A 26,504-nucleotide genomic window follows, 5' to 3' on the forward strand; every position below is an offset into this window, starting at 1 on the left:
TTAAAAGAAACATCCATTTATTTGCAAGATATATGAAACAGGTTTTAATATATGTATGAAAATATCAAGGAACTGTACAAAGCCCCATCACAAACACAATTTATTCAGGTCTGGCCGTGTGAGGACAGCACCTCTTTGCTCACAGGGTGAACCTGCACCAGCCACCCCCCAGTGAGGGGATTTCTCCCTCAGGTCTGGTGCACAGCATTTCATGAGTGATATTCGGAGGGAAATGGGCTATCCTGAGGGGCAGGAGTGTCCTGGCAAGCTGGGATCTTGTCAGAGCATTGTCAGAGAATTTTCCTCTGTGCCTGGCTCTGCTCCAGCTATGCACTCATCAAAGATAAACTGACCCTAATCCCTCAAAAAAATAAACAATTACATCAATAGAGAGAAACTGTCGTCAGCAGCCACAAGTCACCCCCATCAATCCTGCCCTGTATCAAGGCAATCCAGCATTCCTTTGTGGAACATTATTGACTTTCCACAGTGGCCCCAACACTACAAAACCAAAACACCCCTGGAGGAGGCCGAATCCTTCCTCAGCCCAGCTCCCACAGCCACCTGTTCTATAAACTGTTACTAAACCAAATTTAGCCTCTTCTTGCCTGATGTGAGTTTTGATAAATCCCTTTGGTAAGAAGGGGTTTTAGATCAGCCCCACCCGTGCCCAGGTTGGAATGCAGGCATTGGCTTTACCCCAGATGATTTCATCTTGTGTTGTACAGTGTGGAGTCACTGACCTGGAGAAACACATCCTGCTGAGACAGCACATCACAAACATTTTTGCTGTCCCAAGAAGCCACCAGGACTCAATTTTAGTCATCAGTCATGCCAGTAGCTCTGACAGAGGCAGTAAATTAAAATCTACACTTGATTGTGTTTTTGTGGGACTGTCATGACCTTGGAGCAAGTGAACCCACACGGATCCAGCACTACACTCATGATGCACCCTGCCACGTTTCTGAAGTTTCTTCAAAACAGATTTCCCTGCTGTAACTCTTGAGTAGTTTTAGCTGCCTGAGCTCTTGGGCAGGCCCCGAGGATCCATGAGAGAGCTGGAATCCAGGCCTGTGTGGATCCATTGCAAACTATTGAACAGACCTGTGTGGTCTTCCTGAGCACTTACCAAAGCTCAGAACCAGACCTCCCCATCCATCCCACTTGCCCAGAAAGGGTTATTGGTCAAAGAAACAAGCCCATATGTTTCATTTAGCCCCAAAATGCTGCTTTTTCACACTGAACTGCACACACATGTCCAGGGTACCTGCATTTCGCTACATTTTCTGTACATCACAAAAAAAAAAATCAAAAAAAGTAGAAAGAGCCTTGGAAATGAGGTTTTTCTTCGCACTGAAGAAGGTAGGTGATAGCAATTTCAGTTCAGCTACTACATCAGCTGGTGAAAGCAGCTCTCAGAGCCGCCTGTAAGGGAAAGGTCAATGTACATATGGTCCCAGCTGGCAGAAGTTTATTCACCTCTGCTGTAGGTGTTGGTTCTGACCAGTGTGCTACGTCTGGAATTGTAGGACATGTCTTCATATACCACATTGGGCTTTTTCTTCTGGAAATATTTCTTCACCTGCAAAACAAAGAAAACAGCCATTCAAAACAGAGCCTGGAAAGACCTCAACTGAGGAGTTGTTTTCCATCTCAGGAGTCCATCTACATCATCTATTGGAAGAGGAAATGTACTTTAAAATTCCTCTCACGACCCTGTGAGGTCTTAGAGGACCAAGTGGAAATTATCAGCTTATTTATTTAACTTTCTTTTAAGTCAGCATCTGCCTATCTCAGCGCAGGTGCTTTTGCTCACAAGTACAAGTTGAACGCTCTACCCCCCATGCCTTCATGAAATTACAATGGGTGCTCTGATATATCATAGCTTCACAGCAGAATTTCAGCTTTAAGCATCTCCTCTTTCTTTCCCCTCAGGTTTTCAGCTCTTCACAGCACTAAAAGGGTTAATCTCACCCAGGCCTTGCAGCTGGAATGAAGCTTATCGCTGTTGCTCACATGATCTTTGCTGGACAGCAGGGCAGCTTCAGCTGAATCTTGGCTGCACTGGAGAGGGGGAGCCGAGCCGCTCCGGCTGCCCACAGCAGGGATAAGGGGGAGTTCCACGGATGGAACAGGGCCCATTGGCTCCAGGATGGCTGTGGCCCAGCCTGGCCTGGCCCGAGCAGGGCCTGGGCCGGGCCCGCTGGCCCCCACACGGGGCCTGCAGCCACCTGTCCCAGCACCAGAAACGAGACAGAGAGGCTCTGCCTCTGAGTTTCCTATTCTTAAGTGTGGATCACAGAGGCGGTCACAACTTTAAGTGGCTTAAAGAATTGTCCATATTCAAACTGGCCAGCTGATAGGTTCTGTCAGGTCCCAGATGAAGCTGTAAGCACCCCTTAGCAAGGACATCGCTTCTGGGACTATGCTTGCTAACCCATGACAGAGTCTGATGCAATTTCACTAAAAGTTCCCTCAAGAGTTGGATGGAGCTCTAGCTCTGACATAAATAAGGCTCATTCTTAGACTGGTAGCACAAGACACCAGTTCCCACTGGGCTTTGACAGAATTATGTTGCACTACTGGTTTTTAGCAGTGCTGGATCCACACGTGGAGGGATGAGACAGGAGCCTGTGAACCATACACTTCATTTTCAGTAATCTTTATGGAACAGAAGGATTTATCAGAGACAATTTCTGGGCACTTTCTGCAGTATATGAATAGAAATAATCCCAGTAAAGGAAAAAAAATGTAAGAAAGGTTTTTTTCTAGAACGGGGCAATTTTTTTTTCTCCTAGTGCTACTTTCAGACATCAGGCTATTTTACGAGTTTTTGTTGCCCTTGTGTCCCCCTCCAAGTGTTCTCTTACATCTCTTACAAGCTTGCTATGTACAGCTCCAGTCCCAATTCACATAAAAAAATTTTAAAAAGCAAGCAAAACAGAACAGCGAGGGGCTTTGTTCCAAGAGACACACACAACACATGGCTGTGTCAACCACACAGCTCACGTGAGGTTTGTTATCAAAAGATAAACAATACCTCATTGACAAAGGGTTACAGAAATACAAGATACCATGTTAGCTGCCAACAGTTTACAGCTGGAAGATATTAAACAAGGGAAAATAGGAGAGCAATAGGAAGCCACAATTGCTTAGGTTTTTCAGATATTTGCTTGACTCAGTCACTATTTAAAAATAACATCGGTTTGCTCCACCAGGCACAGTTTTGCTGTGGTGACAGTGTACTTACATCCACACGGTACAAGGTGCAGCACACCAGGGCACAGAACAGCAGTGCCACCACGGCAATAAGGGCATACAAACCCCAGGAGCTCTTCTTGCATGCCTGCTCCACTTCTGCATGTAAAATTACAGCAGTATTATTATAAATACAAAGAGGCAGAATTTTATTTTTATTCTGAAAAAAAAAAAATTTACAGGTTAATCAAAATTTTGGATATCAACAGCTACAGAGCCATGTTTGTCATCCCATTAATATTCTCACTGCCATTTCCTGTGCTCTTCCAGAGGCTGGGGATGGCTGCAGGTGGCATCTGCAGCACTTTACAAAGATGTAGCTTCCCCACCACTGAGCAGAAGTGGACCACACACTCCTAATGGGAGCAGAAAATGTTTTCCTGCAGTGTCGCTGCAACCCTAAGGGCTCTGAATTATCCAAGAGCCAGGTTGGTGAGAGGTACAGACAGAAGCAGGAGGATGCTGTGGTATGAAGCACGCTGAGCAGAATAATGCTGGTGGAAAGGGTTTCAACTCTCTAAAACCTCAATTATTCCATATCTGAATAACACACTAATTAATAATCACCCCCCTGCTTTTTTGTGCTGTCATTTCCCCCACCTCACTTTACTGAGTTGTTGCCCCAGCTGTGGGTGGTGGCACAGAATGGGACCACAGTTGCCTTTGCAGACTGCAGGAAAATCCTTTGCAACTCTCTGGGGCTTTGTAAACCTTATTTTAGAAAAGCATCAGCAAAGCCCAATGCACAGGGTTAAATTGCACCAGTAACATCAAAATCAAGCACTATGTTGCTGGTTCAGACTTCAGCTTAGCAAATGGGTACAGCACCATCCTGCAGGAAAATAAAAAAACCTCTTTGGAGCACAGAAAAGTAAAACCCCATCTTTGGTGCACATAAAAATCAACTCCCCTCTTGGGAACACAAAAAAACCCAAACCCCCTCTTTGCAGCACGTGCTCACAGAGTGCTCAGTGTGTGACAAGGGTACATGAGAACACCTCTGCTGTGGTCTGTAGTGCTTGAAGCAAGTGCCTGAGGACTTGTTTTGTGGTCCCTGATGTGATCTATTTTTAAACACAAGACTTGCTAGAGGGAATGGTTTCTAAAAGTCATTTATGTCATGTTAAGGTCAAGGAATTGTTGCTAAAAATACTTATTCATATCCTAAAACTGACAGATTTCACACAGTGAAGTGTTTGTTATCTTATTTTGGCCTTTTTTTCTTTTTCTAAGATGCAGGATTATGGCAAGGTCTGAATACCCCTCTGGTTGTACGAGGCAGGTAGAAACACAGAGTGTTTCTGTGTCCAAGCTCAACAGGGCACAAAGGAGCTTGAGCCCACTCTCCAAATTTACCCAGGTTTGCCTGTCCTGACTAAAGTTCAGAAAGCTTTCTGTCCACTTTTTGCACTACAACACAATAGTTATTTATGATTAAATAAGCAAAAGGGCCATACCTTTAACCAGCACCATGGTGCCACTCGATGAGAGCAGAGGGGAATTTGTCACCTCCTCAGCACAGACATAGTTATCACTGTCATCCTCCTGCAGGTCGTGTAGAGTTATCACCGTTCTATTTCCTACCCTTGAATACTCCAAGCGACTCATAAAGGCAGGAGAAACCCTTGATCTGTTGAGCTTTGACCCATGCAGAACTATGGCAGGCTGCACGTGAGTCCTGAGCAAGTAGAACCCCTCAGCTTCAGGTGAGCTTTTCAACACACAGGTGATCCTGACAGACTGGCCTTGCTCAGGGTTGGCATAAAGTGGTGACTGCTCCAGAGCCCTGCTGGATTTAGCTAAAACCAGAGAGATTAGTGGCTATCACATGCTTAACATGGTGCATTTTAACTGGGGAGCAAGGGCAGAGGTCACAGACAGAAAGAACAGACCATAGAAGTTTAGATAAAATGAATTTTTAAACATGCTTTGAGAAGAACGATATATTTTAGTACACCCTGGCATATCTTCCTGCCTCAGGATCTGAAAGTAGGACTGACCAACAGGTTTGGCTGTTTGCAAAGGGTCTGCATCTACCTAAAAAATGACCTATACTGACCTCCTCTAAGGGAATACAGCCTGATCAGCATGTCCTTGAGCCATGCATCATTGTTTGCTTTCTCAAGTGAGATGAAGCCATAGAGGGACCTGGGGGCTACTGGTCTGGATCAAATCATACAGTGTGTGTCCCATCCATGATGAAAACGGTCTATGAGAATGGAGTGGTTATTAATGACTCACTGTCCAGCTGGAAAGACATTCCACTGAGCTCCTCTGAGGACAGGACTTGTCCCTTTTAACATTATCATTAAAGTGGATAAGGGAGTGAGGACAGAATTTATCAAGTTTGTAAAGGGAAGATTGTAAGCATTTCAGAGAAGAGGATCAGAGTCAAAAAGACATATAAAGCAATTTAGTAAAATAATTTGGAGAGACAATACACAATAAAGAAGATGTGATTCATTTGAGAAAACACAGCCAAGAAGTTCGGAAGGAGAAGCCTAAGGGAGGAGATGATAATCCTTCATGGATATAAATTACTATTGCTGATCAGCAATCAATTAGATTTCACATATCTAGGGAACAGGAAAGGAAGAAAGCCCTGTAAGCTTTGGGAAAGATGTTTCAGGTTAGAAGGTCTCATTGGAAGGACGGGTACAAAGAGGAATAAACTGCCCACTGAATAGTGTGGGCTCAACTCTCATCTAATGGGAAAAAAAAAAAGACAAAAAAATTGTTCCCCCAAGCAGAAATATCTGCCAAAAGGAGTGCTTCTGCCCATTCATCAACTCCTCACTAACAAGAGAAAAAACCCTTTACCCACTCATGCCCAGCTTGCAGACCCTGCATAGCACCAGCTTCCCAATTATTACCAATTTGTCATTTAAGACGAATTAGTAAAAACAAAAGAGACTTGCGAAAACCACTACCAAAAAAAAAGCCCCTCTTTGCTCTGCTGGTTGTTTATAAAGGTTTGACAGGTTGTTTTAGAAAGAGCTGTGGGACCTCACTGCTTCCAAACTGCTGCAGCAACCTATGACTCATATGAAAATCTGTAGCTGTGATTAAAAAGTCACAAATTAATGTTCTAGGGTGGTTTGGGGTTTTTTTAGTACCATACTATCTAATGTGTTTTCTTCATTGTTTCAGGGAGAAACACCCACACTTTCCTTCAAATCTGTACATGACCTGAGCAGACATGGAAAAAGTTCTGCCAGACTTGCCCTCCCATTGTGTTTTCTTCCAATCTTTGATTTAAAATATAGATCTGCATTTACTAATTCATGACATAAAAGGTGGAATTGCAATACCTTTGACCACCACTATGGTTGTCTTCCCATATAGGTCTTTGTGACGGTCATTGATTTTAACCATCTCAGAGCATACATAGATTTTGGGATCAGATTCCTGTAACCTCTGCAGAGTTATCCTGAAATTCTCCCCTTCCTTTGAATACTCGGTGCGATTAGCAAAGGCAGGATTGACTTTTGGAGATTTGTCCTTGGGAACATATATCACATTGAGATTCTGTCTGATAGCTCTCAAGTACATTCCCACTTGATTTTGTGAATCATTCCTTGGACAAGTTATGCTGATGGAGTCTCCTTCCCAAGCACTGATAACATCTGCTGACTGTTCATTTCCTCCACCTAAAAATAAGAAATGCATTGAAATTGTAATATCTGAGTTCCTCTTGGTCTGTTCATACCAAAGCAGGTTTCAAAATCAACACCTCCGTCCACAGAACCTCTCTGTAAGACTGGACCTCAGTTTCCCTGTGCTGGACATGTCATTTCTGGGCTGCCCTGGCACCTGTAGTGCCCTTCATGCCCATTGACCTGAGCAACTCAGCACCTTCCCAAGCTTCAGAGGCCTTGGCAAAAAAGGGGCTGCTGTCCCTCACTCAGAAAATGTAGTTCTCTCTTAGATTCCCAGCATGATCCTATTGGTTCTCAAAATACAAACTTCGCTAAACTCAGCCTGATACTTGGAGCTGGTTTCACATCTAACTCAGGAATTTAAAAGTAAGAGAAAGTGGCAGAAAATGGAAGAAAATACATTTTTGTCTTGTCTTTTAAAAGAAGCATTTAAATAACATCAGGGAACTGGATAATACAGAATCTCAGCAAGAGGGCTGCAGAAGGTGTAAGCCCAATCTATTCTAAGAAACAAAGATATATAAATATATAATGAGATCCTTGGAGTTCTCCATTGTCCCCAATATCCAAAGAAACTGAACAGTGAGTACTTGTGCAATGAACAGTGAGAAATAGAGAGATCAGATGGGAAACACCTAAAAGAAGCTACATCATAAACAAGGGAAGAAAAATTAAATAGAGAGCATTGCATGTCTAAGACAAACATAGCTTAGAGAAGGTTGGAAAAAAAGAAAAGAAAATACTGAAATGTAAGAAATATAAGAGCATCGATGTTGTACGTACTGTCCTGGGCAGGGAAGCACGGGAGAAGCAGAAGAAAGAGGGAGGCAGTTGGGAGACACGACATCCACAGCATCTCCAAAGCTCTTTTTAGTTGTTCCCTCAGTCTGACTGATGAGTTAAAGTCCTGAGGAGAGAGTCGTAAGCCCCAGGTTGGGCTGGTGTTTTCCAGCTACATGAGCTGTCTACTGAAAAAAGTCAGCAGAGTTTTGCTTTTGCCTTTGTATCACAGTGATTGTGATAGAGGGGGAAGAGCCATGGCTTTGGGAGGTGCATCTGGGGTTCTTCACACTTAAACCACCCCTGGTTTCCTGCTTCTGAGCAACCCCCAGCCCACAGGGCTGCAGTAGAAAGTTGTCTATGGGGAGCACCTACCTCCCCTTGGAAGGCAACTGAGAAAGGGGAGGCTCAAATTTGCTCTTCACAGTGACAAAGTCATGCAGTTTTCCCCCGGTTGTGGCCTCCCTGAAATGCAGGGGCTTGGTACAATCAGTTCAGTTTGTCAGGGCTCCCACGGGCTTAGATTGGTGGGTGCAGATGCAAAAGTCTTGGCTTTGTAAGGAGCAAGATGAGAGGTGCTCCACTGCTTCAGGAAAACACTCAATTCTTACACAAGCCCTGCACACAAAGCAGCAGATTTGATCTGCATCTTGGCAATGACAACGTGATTAATTCTCAAGCAGGAGGAGCTGGAGTTCCTTCAGCAAACACCAGCCACTCACACCCAGCTTCCCCCCAGATCACACTCGACTCACAAACCAGCCCACCTGAGATCACTGGCAGGAGAAAGAGGATTTGACAGGAAATCTGTAGAGCCCTAACAAGGCCTTTTGATCCTGTTGCTAAAAGGATCTATTTGAGGAAACATCACTATCTGAAACTCTCAGGCTTTTCCTTCTCCCTTAACTTCATTGCAATGCCAAGACAATAAATAATTCCAATCTTTACCAAGACAATAAAGCCTTTTCCACCATAGCAATGTACTCTCTCAAAGTGAAAATTAAACTTGCAGCCCAGAAAGCCAACTGTATTCTACAGGTCTACTTAACAAGTAGAAGGAGCAACAATTTCTAAGAGAACAGATTGTCTCTAAGACAGGAGCACTTAAAGAAGACAGAGTGAGTACCTCACACGTTGTTTGTGTCCAAGGAAGCCTTCAGGCCTCTCCCATTCCCTTCTCCAAGTGCCTGCACAGCCTTTCCCCACCCCAGCTCATTCAGCTCCTCTTCCAGAGCCCTGAGCAAGAGATGAGAAAGTCACTTGGATCCTGGAGAAAAAGCAGGATACTGGCTCCTTCCTTCTTTAAGATGTAATTAGATGTAATTAGAACCTAATTACATGCATTTGGACTTTAAATTTAGCGTGCAGGTCAGCAATGTCACTGAATGTTGGACACCAGGCAAGTCCATGCTGCTGTGTGGCACACTGCAGTGAGAAAACATGGAAAAAACCAATCATACTCCCAAAAACTTGCCAGGGACCTGCTCAGAAGTACCTGGGCAATCACCCTGTCCCTCTAGGTACTCCAGCAGCCATGTGAACCGACGGGATTTGAGATCTGCTCCGCACTCTGGCACTGCCTGACCCTGCAAGGGCTCCCAGGCTCTGCAAGATCAGGTCCTGTCAGCACAGGGTACAGATAAGATCTGCTGCTTTCTTCTCCCTGTTTTGGGTGGGGTGTTTTGGGGTGGCAAGGAGGCAGATCAAACTGTCCAAGTAGATTTTAACTCTCAGCAAATGCAGCACGAAGTTACAACAGGAGGGTGACCTGGAGAGTGCCTGACCCTCTCCTTTCCCCTCTTCCTACAATCCCAGATCTCTCCACAGAGCCATAAGATCTTTGCCTCCACTTGGCCACTGTCTTTGACACACAGAACAACCTTTGTTTTTTCTTTACCACCCTGGGCAAGCTGTCCCCCAGCCAGTCACAAGCAGCAGTCCCAGCCCTGGGCTGCCATAGACTGGAGCTGGATCTGAGAGCAGCAATGCTTCCCCCCAGCCCACCCTTTCACCAAGCTGCTCTCTCCCCCCCTGGCTCTCAGCACAGTCTTTTTAACAAGGGCTTCACAGGGAGCTTCTGTTCCAAACAAACCTGTGCCAGTCACAGCCACTCGGGATCACTGCACATTCACAGGGACTAAAAGCAGCCCCTGGGAGCAGACATCTCATAGGCTGCTGCTGGCTGGGCTGAGCTGCCCAGCTCACCCCGAGCTGACCCACCACCCATTGCACCCTTCCCTGCCATCTGAAACAACCTGGGACTCCTCCTGGAAAATTAACCTGCTGTTTTGGAAGAAAATCATGTCGGACTTCTGATCAATCAGTTCATAAAGAAACCAAAAGAAGCCCAGTGCATGATGTCATCTCTGAGTGCATGGCACCAGATATCCTCTGATGTGCAGATAAGGGAGCAAATATTAGTGCCACTCCCCTGCCTGGAGGCACAGAGGGCTGTGACAGTGACAGCAGTCACTCAACCCCAGCCCAAGGTACCTCAGCACACAGCATCTGCCTTAGGAGACAGCAGCCCTTTGCCCCCCGTGAATCCACACCTACCCTTTTTCTCTGGGGCATCATCTGCTGATCCTGGTTCTTCACTGCAAGTGGTCTCAAAGAACAGCCAGAAACTGGGGAAAAGGAAATGCACTGCACTCCCTGTTTGTGAGCTGAATCCTTACCTGTGCAGAACAAGCAGGCAGCCCTGTGCACACACTGTTGCACTCCAGCACCCATCTCAGAGACCTCCTTACGGAAACTGGAAGGGCCTGTGCCGGTGCTGTCGGAGCTTTCTGCATCTTTGGCTGCTCTGAGCCCTTGGCACCCCTCAGCTGTGAGATATTCAGCAGAAACCCTTGAACTTACTAGACAAGAATCCAAGTATTTCAGGGAATGGTTATTTACTAACGCCACATCTTTGTCAAATGGACCACTGCGAGAAAGAGCTGCCCAGCAATTAAATGTTCATTTTCTGAAGCATTCATTGAGCAAGTTATGCTGATGGAGTCTCCTTCCCAAGCACTGATAACTGTTCTCTTGCTTCACCTAAAAAAAAGAAATGCATTGAAATTGTAATATCTGAGTTCCTCTTGGTCTGTTCATACCAAAGCAGGTTTCAAAATCAACTCCTCCGTCCACAGAACCTCTCTGTAAGACTGGACCTCAGTTTCCCTGTGCTGGACATGTCATTTCTGGGCTGCCCTGGCACCTGTAGTGCCCTTCATGCCCATTGACCTGAGCAACTCAGCACCTTCCCAAGCTTCAGAGGCCTTGGCAAAAAAGGGGCTGCTGTCCCTCACACAGAAAATGTAGTTCTCTCTTAGATTCCCAGCATGATCCTATTGGTTCTCAAAATACAAACTTCACTAAACTCAGCCTGATACTTGGAGCTGGTTTCACATCTAACTCAGGAATTTAAAAGTAAGAGAAAGTGGCAGAAAATGGAAGAAAATATATTTTTCTCTTGTCTTTTTAAAGAAAGGAGCATTTAATAACATCAGGGAACTGCGTAACGGAGCCTCTCAGGAAAAGGTCTGCAGAAAGTGTAAGTCCAGTCTATCCTAAGAAACAAAGGTAGAGAAATGTATAAGGAGACCCTTGGAGTTCTCCAACGACCCCAACAGCCAAAGAAACTGAACAAGAAGTACTTGTGCAATGAACAGTGAGGAACAGAGGGATTAAATGGGAAATGCATGTTCAGAGCGAATGTTTGAGATTTCTTAAAATATCCCTGGCAAGGGATCAACAAGCATCAGATTTGTTATTAAGCGACAGCACGACAAGGTTCATTGGCAAGGTTCACTCTACTATTTACAAGATGTTTAAGGCAAACAAAATCCAGTTAATCAAAATAGAAATTAACTGACTAGTCTTGTGTGCATGTGTGTTCAGGTACGTGTGACAAAAGGACAGTGAGGGCACTCACTAAAACCTTAACAGCACTCAACAGTACTGAAATTATACCTTAAATGTAACAATTTAGCAAAGGAGTAACAGTTAACAGCATTTAACTTTATAACTTATATTAAAGTTACTGACAGGCCTAACTTACTTATCTATCTAAGGTACTTAAACATCAAAGAGAGCAGCATTTCTCCCATATTTGCCAGAGCATCTGCACACAGATATAAAGAGTCAGTGCAAGGAACCTGTCAGAAATTCCCCTCAGAGGCAGGGAAATGCTCACTCCAGATCCTTTTGCATCTCCCCAAGGGGTGACAGTTGGGCCTTGACGAGTGGCGGGATCGGCCCAGGATCCGTCGTTGTTTGGGATCCCCCGAGAGCAGCAAACGGGAGAGATCCCGGCTCAGGGAGGCCCCACTCCGAGGGAGGTTCTGGTGGAGCTGCTGCAGCCCAGCAGAGCTCCAAGGGTCTCGTTTTCCACCGCTGTTTGTAGGGCCACAAGAGATGGGCTTTAGTCACAACAACCTTTCATCCTGGCCCCGCTTCAGACTGGCACAACTCCTTTGGAAGTGGGAGAAGAGGGACGTTGTGCCATTCAGGCAAGAAAAATCATTTCCAAGGCTGTTCCTAAAGAAACCAGGAGCTCCTTGGACAGCAGCAGTGCCTGGAGCAGATGGTGTTTCTGATAAACTCCAGAGGAGCTGAGCCAGGGGCTGCTCATCAAGGCCAAGGCCTAACCAGCATCTCTCAGATCGAAGGGGAGCCTGGAAAAGGAGGGGTTCACCACCACACAACGAGTAGCCAGTGCTTAAGACAGTTTTATTGTGATTATGATGACACCTCAAATGAAACAACAGCTACCAAATGATGGCTTTTGGTGAGGCAGTCCCCTTAGTATCATCTGTCATTTTTTTTTATTTTGTAAGACAAAAGAAGATGATCTTTAAGATCCCCTCCAACACAAACCATTCCATGATCCTCTGATTAAAAATATTCACCTCTATGTGTATATTCAATAGCAAAATGCACTTGCTGAGGACAGACACCGCCTGAAAGCAAGTTCTCACTGCTTTCCCTGAGATGTGGCACCTTTGGTGTGCACCAGCACAACACGGCCCCAGAGGGGCAAAGTGGAACAGTTGGTAGTGATGTCCCCAGATATCACAGTCTGCATAATCACCCGTAGGAAGAAGAGATGTGAAGAAAAGAGTGTTTGAGTGAGACATAAAGATCAGTCTGTGACTTGTGTCTCCTGACTGATCTCACTGAGGTGCCCATGTAACCTTTAATCTCAAAATATGCCCAGTTCTCTGGCCCCAACTGCTGTTACAGAGTGAAAATTAAATGTACACATCACTAAACCTGAATACCTCAAGTTAGTACAATGTGATCCAAAGAAACCTTCCTCACTTCTTTTACACACCTCTTCTCTGTCAAAAGCTTCCAGCAGTTTTGTTGTGGGAAAAAAAAATGGAAGTGCAATTGTGAGAAAATGCTGCATAAAGAGGAAGAGTCTTTTTCCTCCTTGGTTCATCCACAGTCTGGTCTTTTTACTTTTACTTTTGATTTATTGACTAAACATAACAGTCCTCATGATAAAACAGTTCACAACTGGATCATCAACACCACAGACTCAGTAAATACCTAGAAGCCTTGGAATACCTGGATTGTCATCCCTTCAGGAAGGTTTGATTCCATTCCACCACATTAAAACGGAAAATTTGCATCAAATCAGTTGAGAGCTGAGTAAAAACTGTGAGTTAAAAGTGTGAGTGTGAAGCCCTGAGGGGAAAAACCCCACCGACCCGTAAGAGCATTGGTCTCCTTTGCCAAACAAAAGGTAAATTTAAGCACAGAGGCCCTTCTATCTTTTTTACGGTAATTATTAAAATTATTTAGATCTTTTACATTAAGAACTTTTCCTTTTAGATTTGACTGTAGCAGAGTTCAAGAGTGAAACATGTCCTACATCCCTTGGGATTTCCTGCTGGAAGTTTCAGCTACAGGTTTATGGGGAACTAAACCATGGAAAAATGATTCAGCAAACATTCACATTGCTTCAGGAATTTGCTTTTCCGCTTGTGCTACCACTGATTTTCACTCAACAGCCCTGATACTAAATTAGATCCAATGCAAAAGCAGAGGATTTATTCCAATCAAGTGGGAATGGGGAATCATTTCAAGATACCAACTACCCAGTGAGGATTCTGTAGGGCCGTATTCATCACACACCGTCTAAACTTGCCTAATTTGTCAGGAAGATTGATACCAGAGTTCTGTTCAGCCTGGGGGAGGCCAAGGCCTCTGTGATCCAATGCCATTCCTGAGGGAGCTGGACACAGCCTCCCATCCACACCTGCACAGGAACAAACACACAGAGATGTCCTCAGCCTGCAGGTAGGGGCAAAATCAAATGTCTGGTGAAAAGACCAAACCGTTCTAGTTCAATGAACCAGCCACCTGTGCAAAAGGCTTTTGTGAATCCAGAGATGACCTGAGAATTAAAAAATACACACACCTGGGTGCATTTCAGAGCAGTTCACACTTTCAGTCACAGAGAGAATTCAGCTGGTTTCAGCTTTTGCTGCTGAGTCAGCCACACACCCTGGGGTGGCTGCTGTCTGCAGCCAAGCACCAGGAGGGGATGTGGGCTCCTGGTGCTGCTTGTCCTGCTCACAAAGGCCTGGAGCTGGATAAGAGCCTCAGTCCTTGGGGAAGGCGTGGATGTGGTGAAGGTGCATTTATGAAAACAGGACTATTTGTGAATACAAGAGCAGGAGTTCTCATGGAAAATCAGTCTGTTTTTCAGGTGGCTGCTGTACATGACAAGAGTGGAGGGTCCTGCTGGCAGAGTGGTATTTCTCTCTCAGGATCCTGTCTGTCTTGCCTAGAAGCTGCAGAAATGAAGGAAAAATATCTGTGAGGCCACCAAAGAAACTGTAGATTCCAGTTAGAATTATAATCCAAATACCTGTGTTTGGACTTGGAAACCTGGAGTGTGAAGTCCTCCAGGCAACCCCCCTCTCCCATCTGCTACTGGGCCACCTCTTGCTCCATAAGGGGGGCAGCTTCATGGCCATGAACGTGGGTTGAAGGCTCTGCTGAGACCCTGCCCTGGTGCTGTGACCCTTCAGCCTTAGAGGGGCTATAGGAAAGACCTGAGACATCACTGGATGTTGCACCCCAGGGTAGGGCCTCAGGGCAGTCACCAGTGGTAAATTTTTTTTACCCCTCACACCCATATATCCATTAATCTTTTGATGTAACAACAACAGGGAGACTGGTTGTGTGTTGTCTTTGCTGGGCTTTGCAAGCTTGTGCAACTCCTCCTGAAACAAATTCAGACTTGGAAAATTAATCCTTTGACTCTCAGAAAGAAACAACCAACGTCACTTCCTAGGGGATGGACTAAGTAACAGAGGAGTCTCAGCCTCGGGCACACATGGTGCCAAAAACACTGGAGCCACGTGGACACAGGATCGAGGGGGAAACCGTATGGCAGAGTCACGGGGTGTCTGTAGAAGTCTCCACAGAGCCCATCCCAGCTCTTTCCATGCATATTGGTTTGCAAAACAAACTTCCCCCTTGGATGCATTTAGGGAAGTATTCTTTCTTAAATGAAAGCTGTCTCTCCAGTGGGCAGGGCTGAGAGAGGGAACCACTTTCCTGAGGGCCCTGCCAGCCCATCCCTGGATGTCCATCAGTCTCCTGGCTGGGACACGTCTCTGCCAGGGAAGCTGCACAGCAATGCTGCAGTCTGGGACTGCTCCAAGGAACAGGATCCATGGAGGGAAGGCTGAGCCCTGCAGTCAACTTGGCCCTGCCAGCACTTCCCCCTCGTTTCAGGAGGGAGCAGTGAGGAAATTCCTTCTGTGCTTATTTTTCATAACAAAGCCACCAGATGGGCACCATCACAGCAGCCGTGGGAGGGGAGTTCATTCCAGCTGCTGGCCCAGTGAAGATCCTTAAGAACTGCATGAACAACACACTGGAGAGGAGATCCAGGAGGAAAACCCTTTATGCTTTTTCCACTGCCAGGTGTGGCACCCACAGGGAACACACAATTTGCCAGACTGTACCTTGGCCGCGCCGGTGCCAAAAGTAGCAATACATGGTGCACATTCCTGTGAGAAACGCAAGGAAGGCAACTGTGAACAAGATGCCAAAGTTGTTCATTTGGCTGGTGGGACATTCAGGATTACCTGCAGAGAAGAAGAAAAGAGAGAATCCAAGTGAAGCAAGCAGGAGTGCCAAGCCATGAGCTGCCTCATAAGCACCACACAAAGGAACTTTGTGCTGTGCAGTGCACCCAACAACAGCTGATACAGAGAGAAGGACCTGGTGAAGGACACAACAATGAGCCTCTGGCTTGGGATATCTTCAAGAAGGTACCTGCCACAATGCTGACTTTATCAACATTCAAAGCCAATTCTTGACACCCCACCACAACAGATACCTTTTAGCATCAATCTCATCTCAAATAACGAACAACGAGGTGCATGAGACCCATTCTTGATGAAGGGTTCAAGGGCCAATGAGGAAATCCCCTTTGACTGGTTTTTAAAGATCTGTTTGTCCATGACCTGGGGAAGACAACAGGGATTTCTACCATGAAAGAAATTTGAACATAAAAATGCCTGTATGTGACAAATGCCCTCTTAGTCTGAAGGCAAAGTCTCATTTGTCACTTACTGGTAAGGGGAATTCTTGGGAATTTGTTGCACACCCATCATGTACCCCCTTCCCTCAGCATCCCTGTGTTCAGAACATCTGCCACCCATGTAAAACTCTGTTCACGTGCAGCTCTCTGGACAAACCCCTCTGAAAGCAAAAGGCAAACCAACACGTGAAGAGATTGATCTAGAATTCCCTCACCAGGGATGTCATCTGTTGGATTTCTGGTTTCTGCAGGTTTCATTTCAGGGTAGCACTTCAGGGCAGGGTTGTGTTTCCAGACATCTGTCTCTGCTTCACAGCAAATTTTATTCTCCTCAGTACTGATGTTACCTCTTCCATTTTCTGAGAAAGATTAAAGGTAAAAGAAGTTTTGATTATAAATATGGATCATGTAGATCTCCAATGAAAGGTTTAAAATGTTGAAGAATTCAATAGATTTAAAAAGTGAATCATGTAGCACAAAAGTTGAAGATTGCTAGGATTGCTACAAATTGGAGATGTTTCATTCCCCAACAATTCACATCAACCATTGTCATTAGATTTTCTTCTCACTAAAGTTGATGAATTGTTCTGGGAATCAAGAATGGAAATATCTGAAAATGGTAAGAAACTTTTCACATTTAATTAAGAATAATAATAAAAAAAAAAAATCTGTAAAAATCTTATCATCACCTTTATGCAATAAAAATATATTCAAAACATAACTATTACAAAATTTTGCAGCTTCCTTTTATCCACAGGAACCAAAGAAGAGGAACAAACAAGTCCAGTAGCTGAGTAAATCTCTAAGACCCTGGAGTGCATCTCCTACCAACCCTGCATCCCACTGGGCCATAATATAACTTATTCTTCTTCTAAGATAATCTGGAAAACTCCTTCCTATCTTCACCTACACATCCACCCCTTCCCCTCTCAAGGGATACAGGCATCCCTGTCAGCAGCAATTTCCAGATTTCACTGTGGATGTTTTAGTGTCACCCAAGTTTTACACAGTAGTGACAGCATGTAGATATTTTACAGTGGTGAGCATAAATACAGGAGAGGAATTGATTCTGGTGGCCAGAAATTAAATACACGAGGAATTCTTAGGCTGAACAAAGGCATACAAAGGCTGAGAATTAAAATTAGAAAGGATGCTCTAAGTCCAACAGCAGAGGTGACAAAAGCTGCTCTCAGAGAACCAACTACAGCCAGAAATGTCACTGACTTGGATGGAGCTCAACTAAGTTACACCTCTGCAAGTTTTGCCTCCTGGAGCCATTTGCTCCATGCACTGACAGGTGTTTGAACCTCTGATTTTGGCAGTTTTGTGGGGAAGCTGGAAAGATGCTCCTGGGTATTTATTGAATTGGACAGAAGAGCAGCACAGAGCAGCTCTTGAGGCTGGACCTGGGTCTGGCTGTGTTCTGGCAGAAGTGGGATTCACACACTGCAAACTGGCACAGAATTTCACCTTGGGAATTGCTGTTGCAAAAAAACAACAACAACAAAAGTACCTTTATAAATCATAGAGTAACGTGCTTATCTGTATCTCTCCCAGTGTAGTTGTAAGCAGTGTGTGACCTGAGAGAACTGACCTGACTTTTGTGAATTACTTTATGACTTCTTTTCACAGAAGTTAGATCACTTGATGCCATGATGATTTTTTGCCTTTTCTTTTATATCCCTTTTATACCTTTCTACAACTTCTGTATTCTTAGTCCTTTTTGCCTACATTCTTGGACTTGTTTGTTAAGCTAGGAGACAAAACTCCTTAGAAGCTTCGTAGTTAGGGATGAGTGGGCCCAGACCCCAAGGTCCTCTCCAGAACACATTCTGTAAACCAAGATAGAACCATCCAGGGGAAGGTTCCTTGGGGAGGGGGGCTCATTCCAGCCTCTCACTGGGGAATCTTTGATAGATCTGCTAATTAGTAAAACCTATAATGTTATACCTGATCTTTTGGGGGTGGGCATTGCGGGGTGCATGGAGGTGCATTCGACCTGGGCGTAGTACACCTAGGGATCTTTAAAATAAATACCAAGGTAAAATCCTTTTTTCTTTCTAACCCTGTTTGACTCTTGATTTTAAGACCAGGAAAAGGCATCAACTCATAAAACTCACTGTCAGCTCAAATACAGAAGAGTTCAGTTTCCTACCCACAAAGATGTTTTCCATCAGTTAATAACCAGGCTCCCAGCAAAGCATACCTTTAGAATTCAAGATCCCACATGAGTGTCCTGCTCCCCCAGATTTTTCCCAGACGATGCCAAAAATTCCTTCAGGAAAAGACTTTGCTTGCTTAAAGCACGCAAGGATGTGTGTTTCGGTGGTCACTATCTCAATGACTCCATTTGAAAATGACATGGTTTGTGTTTCAGCGATTTTTTCAAAGTTTTCAAAACTGATTGCCCTAGCTTGGCATGTGCTGCTCTCACAGTCCTTACAGCGGTAGACTGTCACAATTGTGTTGCCAGAGGAAGAGTCCTTTGTTCCCTTGGCAGGATCATCACTGGACATGGCAATATCTAAATCAGAAAAAACAAAGAAAAAAACATTTTCTACCAGTTTTCTCCCCAGAAGCTTAATGTCAGAGAACAGGATGAGTTTTGGTGGAAAAGCCCAGTCCCGGCTTAGGAGACACTGTCTGCCAATGCATACATTTTATACAGTATTGGGGCCGGTGCCCAGATAATTTCTGGGGGAGCAATACCATAGAATTCCCCCACAGCTTCCACTGTTTTTTTTAACTGGGAAGCTGGCAGCTTGGGAAGTGAGTTGAAAGACATTCTTCTTGCTGAGCTCATCTATTCTTGTTCTCTTTCCTTCCCAAGCGCCTTGGCACAATCCCCCTAGGTGTCCCTCCAACACACTGTCAGATCCCAAGACCACTGAAGTTCAGAGCTGAGCTGCCAGACTGCCCACTCTGGGTGCAGTGTCCCAGGTTTCCTCTCAGACTCTCCTGGGAAAGGGTCAGTCCTGTGGGAGAGGACTCGCCTCATCTGATATCAGACAGACCCAAACAGACACCCCTCCCAAAAGAGGTGACTGTGACAGGCCAAACACATCAGCCTTCAGCTCCTTAATTTCTCTTCTCACCTCAGAGGTTTTGTGGTCTTGGTTTTAACTGGGCACAGCTGAGCTTTCTCCTAACAGTTCAGAGGTTTTGAGCTACTGCTGTGCAGGGAAAAGCACCGAGGTCAAACACAGAGACTCACTTGGACGGGGAGCAGCAAGAGCCAGGAGCAGGAAACCCAAGTGCAGGATGTGGGGAGAGTCCATGGGGATGCCTAGGGGCTCAGCTCCAGCGGGGCTGCAGCTCTCCCAGATCCTCTCAGTGCCAGGGCAGGCTCAGCAGGCTCCTCCCTCAGTCTTCTCCCTGTTGGGACATTAAAGGCACTTCTTAGCACCCTCTGTCTCTGTTCTCTTTGCCCAGACAAAAAGAAAACAGCTCCCAGGCCAAGTGCCAGACAGCTGCTTCCAGCCCAGGCCACCACGATGGGAGCAAGGCAGAGGAACCCTCACACTGCTCAGCTGCTACTGCACTCTGCAAGGGCCAAGCTCACACCCCTTTCCACCTCTGGCTCAACCACAGCAGTAGGAGACACAAGGTCGTTCTGCAGGGAGAGGGGAAATCCCTCCTGAGCCTGTTGGGCGGGTGCCCAGATCCTCTGGGCTCCTCAAGGCAATGGCCCTGCACATACCCTCAGTAAGAGCAGCAAATAACAGCTTGAATTGTTGTCACTTCCAAAACACACCAAAAAATTAACTAAGGAAGATAAATTATGCTGACTGAATGTTTCACTTGGCCTAAGATGAAATATTTATTGTCAAATCAAATTATATTTTTAATTTAGGAGATCTGATGGGAACCAGCTGTTCAAGTCAAATGAACAAACAAACAATAACTTGATATTTCTTTTCAAAACATCCTCGGATTTTGTCAGAAGTTCATCGTCAACCATTTAAATAAAACTGCCACGACTTTGTGATGTATGTTTTAGTAAAATACTTGCCAAATAAGAAAAAACTATAGAAAATTCATCTAACTTTCCTCACCAGACTAGCTCTGGAAAATGCAAACTGCTTTTTTCTTGGGAGCTTTTCATCAAAAGCTTTCACTAAAACTACTTTTTTGCTGTCACTACCTGAGAGGCACCTTGAGGAGATTTCCAAATTAATTGTGCACTAATTCCTAGTTATACCTTCAGCAGAAGTTAATAAATGCTTATCTGTCATGGTCTGTGCTTGTGGTGACTGGTGAACATACATTACAAGGGACAGAGGGACAGTAAGACAAGTCCCTAGTACCCCAAGAACCACTTCATGTTAGGGTGACCAGAAAGGCTTCTCCCAGGATGCTTGTTCTGTTCTGTTAGTCTATCCCAGTTTGGATTCCCCGGTTGGCTGTCAGCCTCTACCCCTCATCACCCCCCCAGAGCTCCCCATTGGTTCCCCGTTCCCTGGTCCTGCCTTTTCCCTACCCCGGATAAAACTGTGAGCTTCGGGATCACGTTCATGTTTGCCCCTGTAACCTTCAGCAGTGTAGCAGCAATAAATGCTCCTGCCAGAACCCATGCAAATGCCCCTCTTGACCCTTTGCTACTGACTATAATACTGAACCCACCTGTGTTTCTGTGGGTGCACGTGGGACCTCATGGAGCAAAGCAGGAAGAGTATTAGTGCTGATCTAGATCTGTTGAGAGTTCCACCCCATTTCCCAGAAATAGGTCATCTAGGAGAAACACAACCTGCAGGACACGCCCTCTCTGGCTGCCTACAAGTACAGAGTCAGTTCTTGAGACCAGCTGCAAAATTTCCCATGGAATAAAACCAGGGACACCTCAGGCTCTCGTCACCCCTATGCAAGATGCAAATCCAGGGAATGCTGGACAGAGCCGGCCTCCTGGCACTGCTACACACGCACCCTCCGAGGAGTGATCCATCCTCTTCCACCACCACGTGAGGGAACTGTTTGTGCACAGACCTCCTGCTCACCTGGACAGTCCTGCAAGGATTTCCTCTGGCCCCACCAAGTATTAACAACAATCTCTTCTCATCCTCTTTCTGTACATTGAAAAATTGGTCCTTTTGATTTTTTTTTCGGATCATTCATATTTCATGCATTACTTTATCCCATTTCCTGATTTGCAAAGCACAGTTAACAATTCCCATCTGTCCTACCCTGCAGATGACCAGAATTCCAAGGGACTGACATCAGTTTTGGAATCACAGAACCATAAGTTTGGAAAAGACGCTCAAGACCATCGAGTCCAGCTGTTAACACAGCACTGCCAAACTCACCACTAAGTCATGTCCCTAAGTGCCACTTCCTCTTGTCTTTTAAATCCCTCCAGGGGATTTCTACCCCAGAGCATGTTTGCTGCACAGAACAGCTGCAGCACATCTGGCAGGGTTATCTGACCAGAGGTTAAGATTTGGGTTTTGCCTAGTAGTTTTCAGCCTGAGGTCTGTATCTTCTATCCTCATTTAGTCTTCCCTCTTGTGGTCTTCCTGCCCCTCTCCTCATTCTGCTCAAAGGACACCTCCCTTCCTCTTCTCTCTGGTGACATTCTCTGCTTCTCCCCTTCTTCTCTTCAGTTTCAAAAACCAGAACACCATCCACCAAATCTCTCTTCCCTCCCACTGATTTGTCCTAAAATCTGGAGACTCTTCAGCTATCTTGGCCACTTCCCTGCCATCAGTTTTAAATTTACTACAATAAAGCACTCAGATCTAAGGGGAAACACATTCTTTGGACAGAAAATATTTTTCATCCAGTTTTTTCACCTGCTTCCCTTTCTTTTCAAAGTAAGGCAAAACTTCACTTTTCAGAGCTACCAGAGCTGTCTGCAGAGCTGTAACAGAACAAAGGCAGACCCTAAAAGCAGATCAGCTGCAAGAAGTAGGAGAATAAAGGAACAAACAGGAGGAGCTGGAGTTCCTTCAGCAAACACCAGCCACTCACACCCAGCTTTCCCCCAGGGCAGACCTGACCCACCAACCAGCCCACCTGAGATCACTGGCAGGAGAAAGAGGATTTGATAGGAAAACTGTAGAGCCTTAACAAGGTCCTTTGGTTTTGTTTTCAAAAGGATCTATTTGAGGAGACATCACTACCTGAAACTTTCAGCCTCTTCCCATGGCATTGTAACAAACACAAGACAATAATTCCAGTGTTTACCAAGACAAGAAGAAAATTCAATCTCCAATGCAATGGCATCACTTCCAGCAGCTCCAAGTGAAAAGCTAATGACCTGCAATACCCTGACACGTGTTTTGTCCTACAAGTTAAGCCAGCTCACTGCCTTTCCAATGGGTATCCTTAGGCTTTCTGCCTCTGGCACAGCTTCAGTGAGCACTCTCAAAGGGACCAGAGCAGAGTTCCCCCAACACCCCCACAGGAGCCAGGAGAGCAGAGCTGCTGTCCCAGGGTTTAGATGTCCTCCTTTCTCCAACCAACCATTAAGCACAGTCATGGACACACAAAATCCAGCACTCTTCTCCAGCTGTAAACACTGAATTTCCCCACCCCTTTTCCCTCTTCCAGCCTCACACCCTGGGATCTATAGCTTTAGGAGTGTTATAAACATATATTATAATACTGGCTTCTCGCAAAGTATAAAGGTAGATACATTTCTAACATAAGTTAGAAATGCTTTTTGCTGTGTGGATGTAGCTTTCTCTCTTTTTAGCACGAATGTTAGCAAGTGTGAACAAGTAAGAGAACCTCCAAGCGAGCAGAGGATGAGGCCCAAGGAGCTGCTGACCAACACTTTGTCCAGGGAACAAAAGGGCCCAAAGGCTGCTCTGCCCGGAGAACGGGCGGCCAGGAGAGCCCAGAGCCGCTATCACCGCTCTGCCCGGGGGGCAAAGAGGCCCAAAGCTGCAATCAGCCCTGACTGTCTGGAGAATTGAGAGATCCACCCTACTATCAACTCTCACCTGGCGAGCCCAACCCCAAGAATCAAAAGAAATAAAACCGCTAGGCAGAAGAACACGCATGCTCTAAAAAGGCCGACCCAAGGAGTGGCCATGCAGAACAGCTCCGGGAAAAATTTGAATATGCCTAAAGAACAGACAGTAAAAATGGTATAAAAAGGACTCACCTTGAGCGTCAGGGGTGCTCTTGGCAGAGCGCCAAGGCACCCGGCTGGTACCTCTTTGCTTTATTTAATGTGTCTCTTATTGTCTTTATATTAAACCCCTTAAATTCTCACAAGAAAGTGAACCTCGTTTTTCACAGGAGCATTTTAGTCTGTGGGTTTTATGGTCAGAACCAGCTTGGTGGAACAAAACACCACAATCTCTAAAAGATTTACCTGGTACCCTGAGGGTCCCACCAAGAAGACATAAGTTGCAGTCAGTTTGGAGAAAATACTACTACTGAAGGAAGTACAACAGCAACAGAATAAAACCCAAGGAACTTCAAAAGATCCTACAGATTTTTTTTTTTTTTTCTGCTCTAAGTTCTTTCCCAGAAAAGAAGAAGAGTTTATGTAAGAGATCATTTTGGTATCACTTTCATTATACTTTGCCCTCACTGGTCTGCTCTATGCCACTCTCAACAAGCCTTTGCAATAAAAACAAATAGAACAGAATCATGGAAAGGGACAAAGAGCCTCTTTCCTAAGTGAGTATACGAGTGCAGTTTGCATCCACAGCTCCAACTAGCCCCTGCAGAGAGAGCAACCAGCAGGACATTGTGGTTGAGCTGAGAAATCTCTGCAAAAAATCCCAAGTCTAAAGCACACTTTGGCTTCCCACCACCTGCTCTGAAATAAATTTTCCGCAGCAACCAATAGAAAACATTGCTAACATTTTCATTTCTCCTGCAGTACATTAAGTAGAATGAAGTTTTTCACTGGTTTAACTTCTCTGTTTTAAAACCACTGTCCGTAGGTACTAATGCTTTATGTTTGGATTCTGTTTTGTTTCATTCTGAACCCAAGGTTCCACCAGGTTGGATTGTTCATGAGTCAGGTTGGACCTGGGGAAATGCACAGTCAGCTCCAGCTTGGGTGGCAGCTTCTCCTCGGAAAGGAGGAAAGCTGCAAGGATTTCTCCTGCAACCCTTCTGACAAATTCTCCCTTATTTGCAAACATGACAGGGTGGCACTTGCAGAAAAGAACGTATTAGCAAGACATGTTAAGGAGCTATGAGGGGGAAAAAAAAGGTTAATGGATATGGGAAAAATTAGTCAGGAAATACATAAACAGGAAAATGCTGTTAATCCATTTATTCTATTATTTCTGTGGTCACTCACACTTGAGGAAGCTGTTGTGTTTCTGCATTCACACAGTGTGAGTTCACACAGAGCTCTCTGGAGGTTGCCAGGCTGGGCTACAGATGTGGTATAACTTAGTTACAAAGCACCAGTAACGCACGTTCCTCCTTACGGAGAACGCGTGCGGCACAATGATTTCCCTCCTGCCACAGACATTTCAGTGCCTGTTTCTCAAAGTCTACTTAAAAACGAGAAAGCAAGAATTTATAAGAGAACAGACTGGCTGGAAGACAGGACCCTCTACAGAAGAAGGCAGTGTGAGTACCTCAAAAGCTGTTTGTGTCCAAGGAAGCCTTCATGCCTCTTCCCTTCCCTTCTCCAAGTGCCTGCACAGCCTTTCCAAATCCCAATTTATTCAGCTCCTCTTCCGGACAGAAATGCAGAAGCCACTGGGATCTCAGAGAAAAAGACAATTTACTTGGCTCCTCCCATCCTTAAAGCACACAGATATCACACACAACTGGATTTTCACTTTCACTTCTGGAGCACAAGTCAGCAGTGCCACAGAACAATGCAAACAAGGCAAGTTCCTGCTGCTGTGTGGTAACTGCAGAATCTGCAGTTGGAAAACATGGAAAAACCAATCACACTCCCAAAAACTTCCCAGCAACCTGCTCAGAAGTACCTGGGCAATCACCCTGTCCCTCTAGGTACTCCAGCAGCCATGTGAACCGACGGGATTTGAGATCTGCTCTGCACTCTGGCACTGCCTGACCCTGCAAGGGCTCCCAGGCTCTGTAAGATCAGGTCCTGTCAGCACAGGGTACAGGTAAGATCTGCTGCTTTCTTCTCCCTGTTTTGGGTGGGGTGTTTTGGGGTGGCAAGGAGGCAGATCAAGCTGTCCAAGTAGATTTTAACTCTCAGCAAATGCAGCACGAAGTTACAACAACCCTCTCCTTTCCCCTCTTCCTACAATCCCAGATCTCTCCACAGAGCCATAAGATCTTTGCCTCCACTTGGCCACTGCCTTTGACACACAGAACAACCTTTGTTTTTTCTTTACCACCCTGGGCAAGCTGTCCCCCAGCCAGTCACAAGCAGCAGTCCCAGCCCTGGGCTGCCATAGACTGGAGCTGGATCTGAGAGCATCAATGCTTCCCCCCAGGCCACAGGTCACCCTTTCACCAAGCTGGTGTTTTATTGCATTTGACCCCATTTTTTATCACATGATCCACAGCCCAGAAAGTCCAAAGAAGGAGTTCTTGCTTGCAAATTTTGCTCCAAGAGGAAATGAGTGTTCTCGGAAGGATTAACATGCTTGGTTTATGCTGATCACAGCAGCACCTGTGCCTTCCTTGTAGTGAAAGACATGGAGGCTGAGCCTTAGGGAAACACAGTTTCAGGGGTTTATTTATCAGACATCATACAGCACTGATCAGCCTTCTGTTTAATCACTGTGCTGCACACCCGCTCTGCCCCTCCAGTGAATGAGCGGCTCGCTTTGCTCTCACAGTCCCAGCTCAGGGCAGCAGCTTCTGTGTTAGAAAAATGCTCCAAAACTGGGACATTTGTCTGCCATTACTCTCTGTCTACCAAACTCTCATGTTTCAGGCTTAGGACACTAAATTGGAGACGTGTCCAAAGAAAATAAACCCAAACCACCACAACAACAAACACAGCCAAAACCAAACAAGCCAACAACAAAACCCCTTGTTTCCCTTACCTTGAGCCCTTCCCACAGGCTGTGTCTGCCCTGGCCTAGAAGGATCACCTCCAGAACGCAAATAAGGTTTCTACATCTCTAGAGAAGTTGAATATTGACAACACTAAATCATGAGGTGGGTAATAATTTCCAGGGACAAAGCACATGTTGATGTAGCCACTCTTGCAGTAGGCTCCGGGTCTGCAGTTTTTTCCCCTACAGCCACCCACCCTGGCTCTCAGCACAGTCTGGCAGTGACTTCACAACTGGGTTATGCTCCAAACAAATGCATATGTCAGTCACAACCAGTCCTGAATGCCA

At 45.4% G+C, this 26,504-nt stretch overlaps 1 protein-coding gene and 1 long non-coding RNA gene across 8 annotated transcripts in view; one reads left to right on the forward strand and one right to left on the reverse strand.

Annotated features, from left to right (window-relative positions):
* On the reverse strand, positions 1–25,972 carry LOC121666744 (T-cell antigen CD7-like). Of its 5 annotated transcripts, none has more exons than XM_042032673.1 (14): positions 25,167–25,965; positions 24,807–24,937; positions 19,472–19,632; positions 18,464–18,781; positions 16,473–16,616; positions 15,677–15,799; positions 14,116–14,491; positions 9,193–10,739; positions 8,824–8,933; positions 7,701–7,824; positions 6,570–6,908; positions 4,716–5,057; positions 3,251–3,357; positions 1–1,582 (listed from the first exon to the last, which is right to left on the reverse strand). In XM_042032673.1, exons 10-14 carry the CDS (start codon positions 7,771–7,773, stop codon positions 1,472–1,474), a joined length of 972 nt encoding a protein of 323 aa, XP_041888607.1. In that variant the 5' UTR covers positions 7,774–7,824; positions 8,824–8,933; positions 9,193–10,739; positions 14,116–14,491; positions 15,677–15,799; positions 16,473–16,616; positions 18,464–18,781; positions 19,472–19,632; positions 24,807–24,937; positions 25,167–25,965; the 3' UTR covers positions 1–1,471. The 5 variants fall into 5 exon arrangements, 3 of the variants coding, with proteins under 3 accessions (XP_041888607.1, XP_041888606.1, XP_041888608.1); XM_042032672.1 differs by having other exon boundaries at positions 9,028–10,739; XM_042032674.1 differs by lacking the exons at positions 18,464–18,781; positions 19,472–19,632 and having other exon boundaries at positions 8,824–10,739; positions 25,167–25,972.
* Positions 25,223–26,504, forward strand: part of LOC121666745 — a 5,550-nt gene continuing 4,268 nt past the window's right edge. The window contains exons 1-2 of one of the 3 annotated variants that reach the window (XR_006016771.1): positions 25,223–25,310; positions 26,223–26,319. This is a non-coding gene — a long non-coding RNA (uncharacterized LOC121666745). Of the gene's footprint in view, positions 25,311–26,092; positions 26,320–26,504 lie in introns of all 3 variants that reach the window. The other 2 variants (XR_006016773.1, XR_006016772.1) reach the window with 2 other exon arrangements.

The sequence above is a fragment of the Corvus kubaryi genome, unplaced genomic scaffold, assembly GCF_017639235.1.
Source record: "Corvus kubaryi isolate FWS band 111438036 unplaced genomic scaffold, C.kubaryi_AGA036_p1.0 37353, whole genome shotgun sequence".
Lineage (NCBI taxonomy): Eukaryota > Metazoa > Chordata > Aves > Passeriformes > Corvidae > Corvus > Corvus kubaryi.

Coding starts and splice junctions, on each gene's coding strand:
- LOC121666744 (XM_042032674.1), bottom strand. CDS start 7,773: ATGCTGTGGATGTCGTGTCTCCCAACTGCCTCCCTCTTTCTTCTGCTT. Junction 6,909..7,700: donor GTGCTTCCCTGCCCAGGACA/GTACGTACAACA, acceptor TCTTATTTTTAG/GTGGAGGAAATGAACAGTCA. Junction 3,358..4,715: donor CACCATGGTGCTGGTTAAAG/GTATGGCCCTTT, acceptor TTTTACATGCAG/AAGTGGAGCAGGCATGCAAG.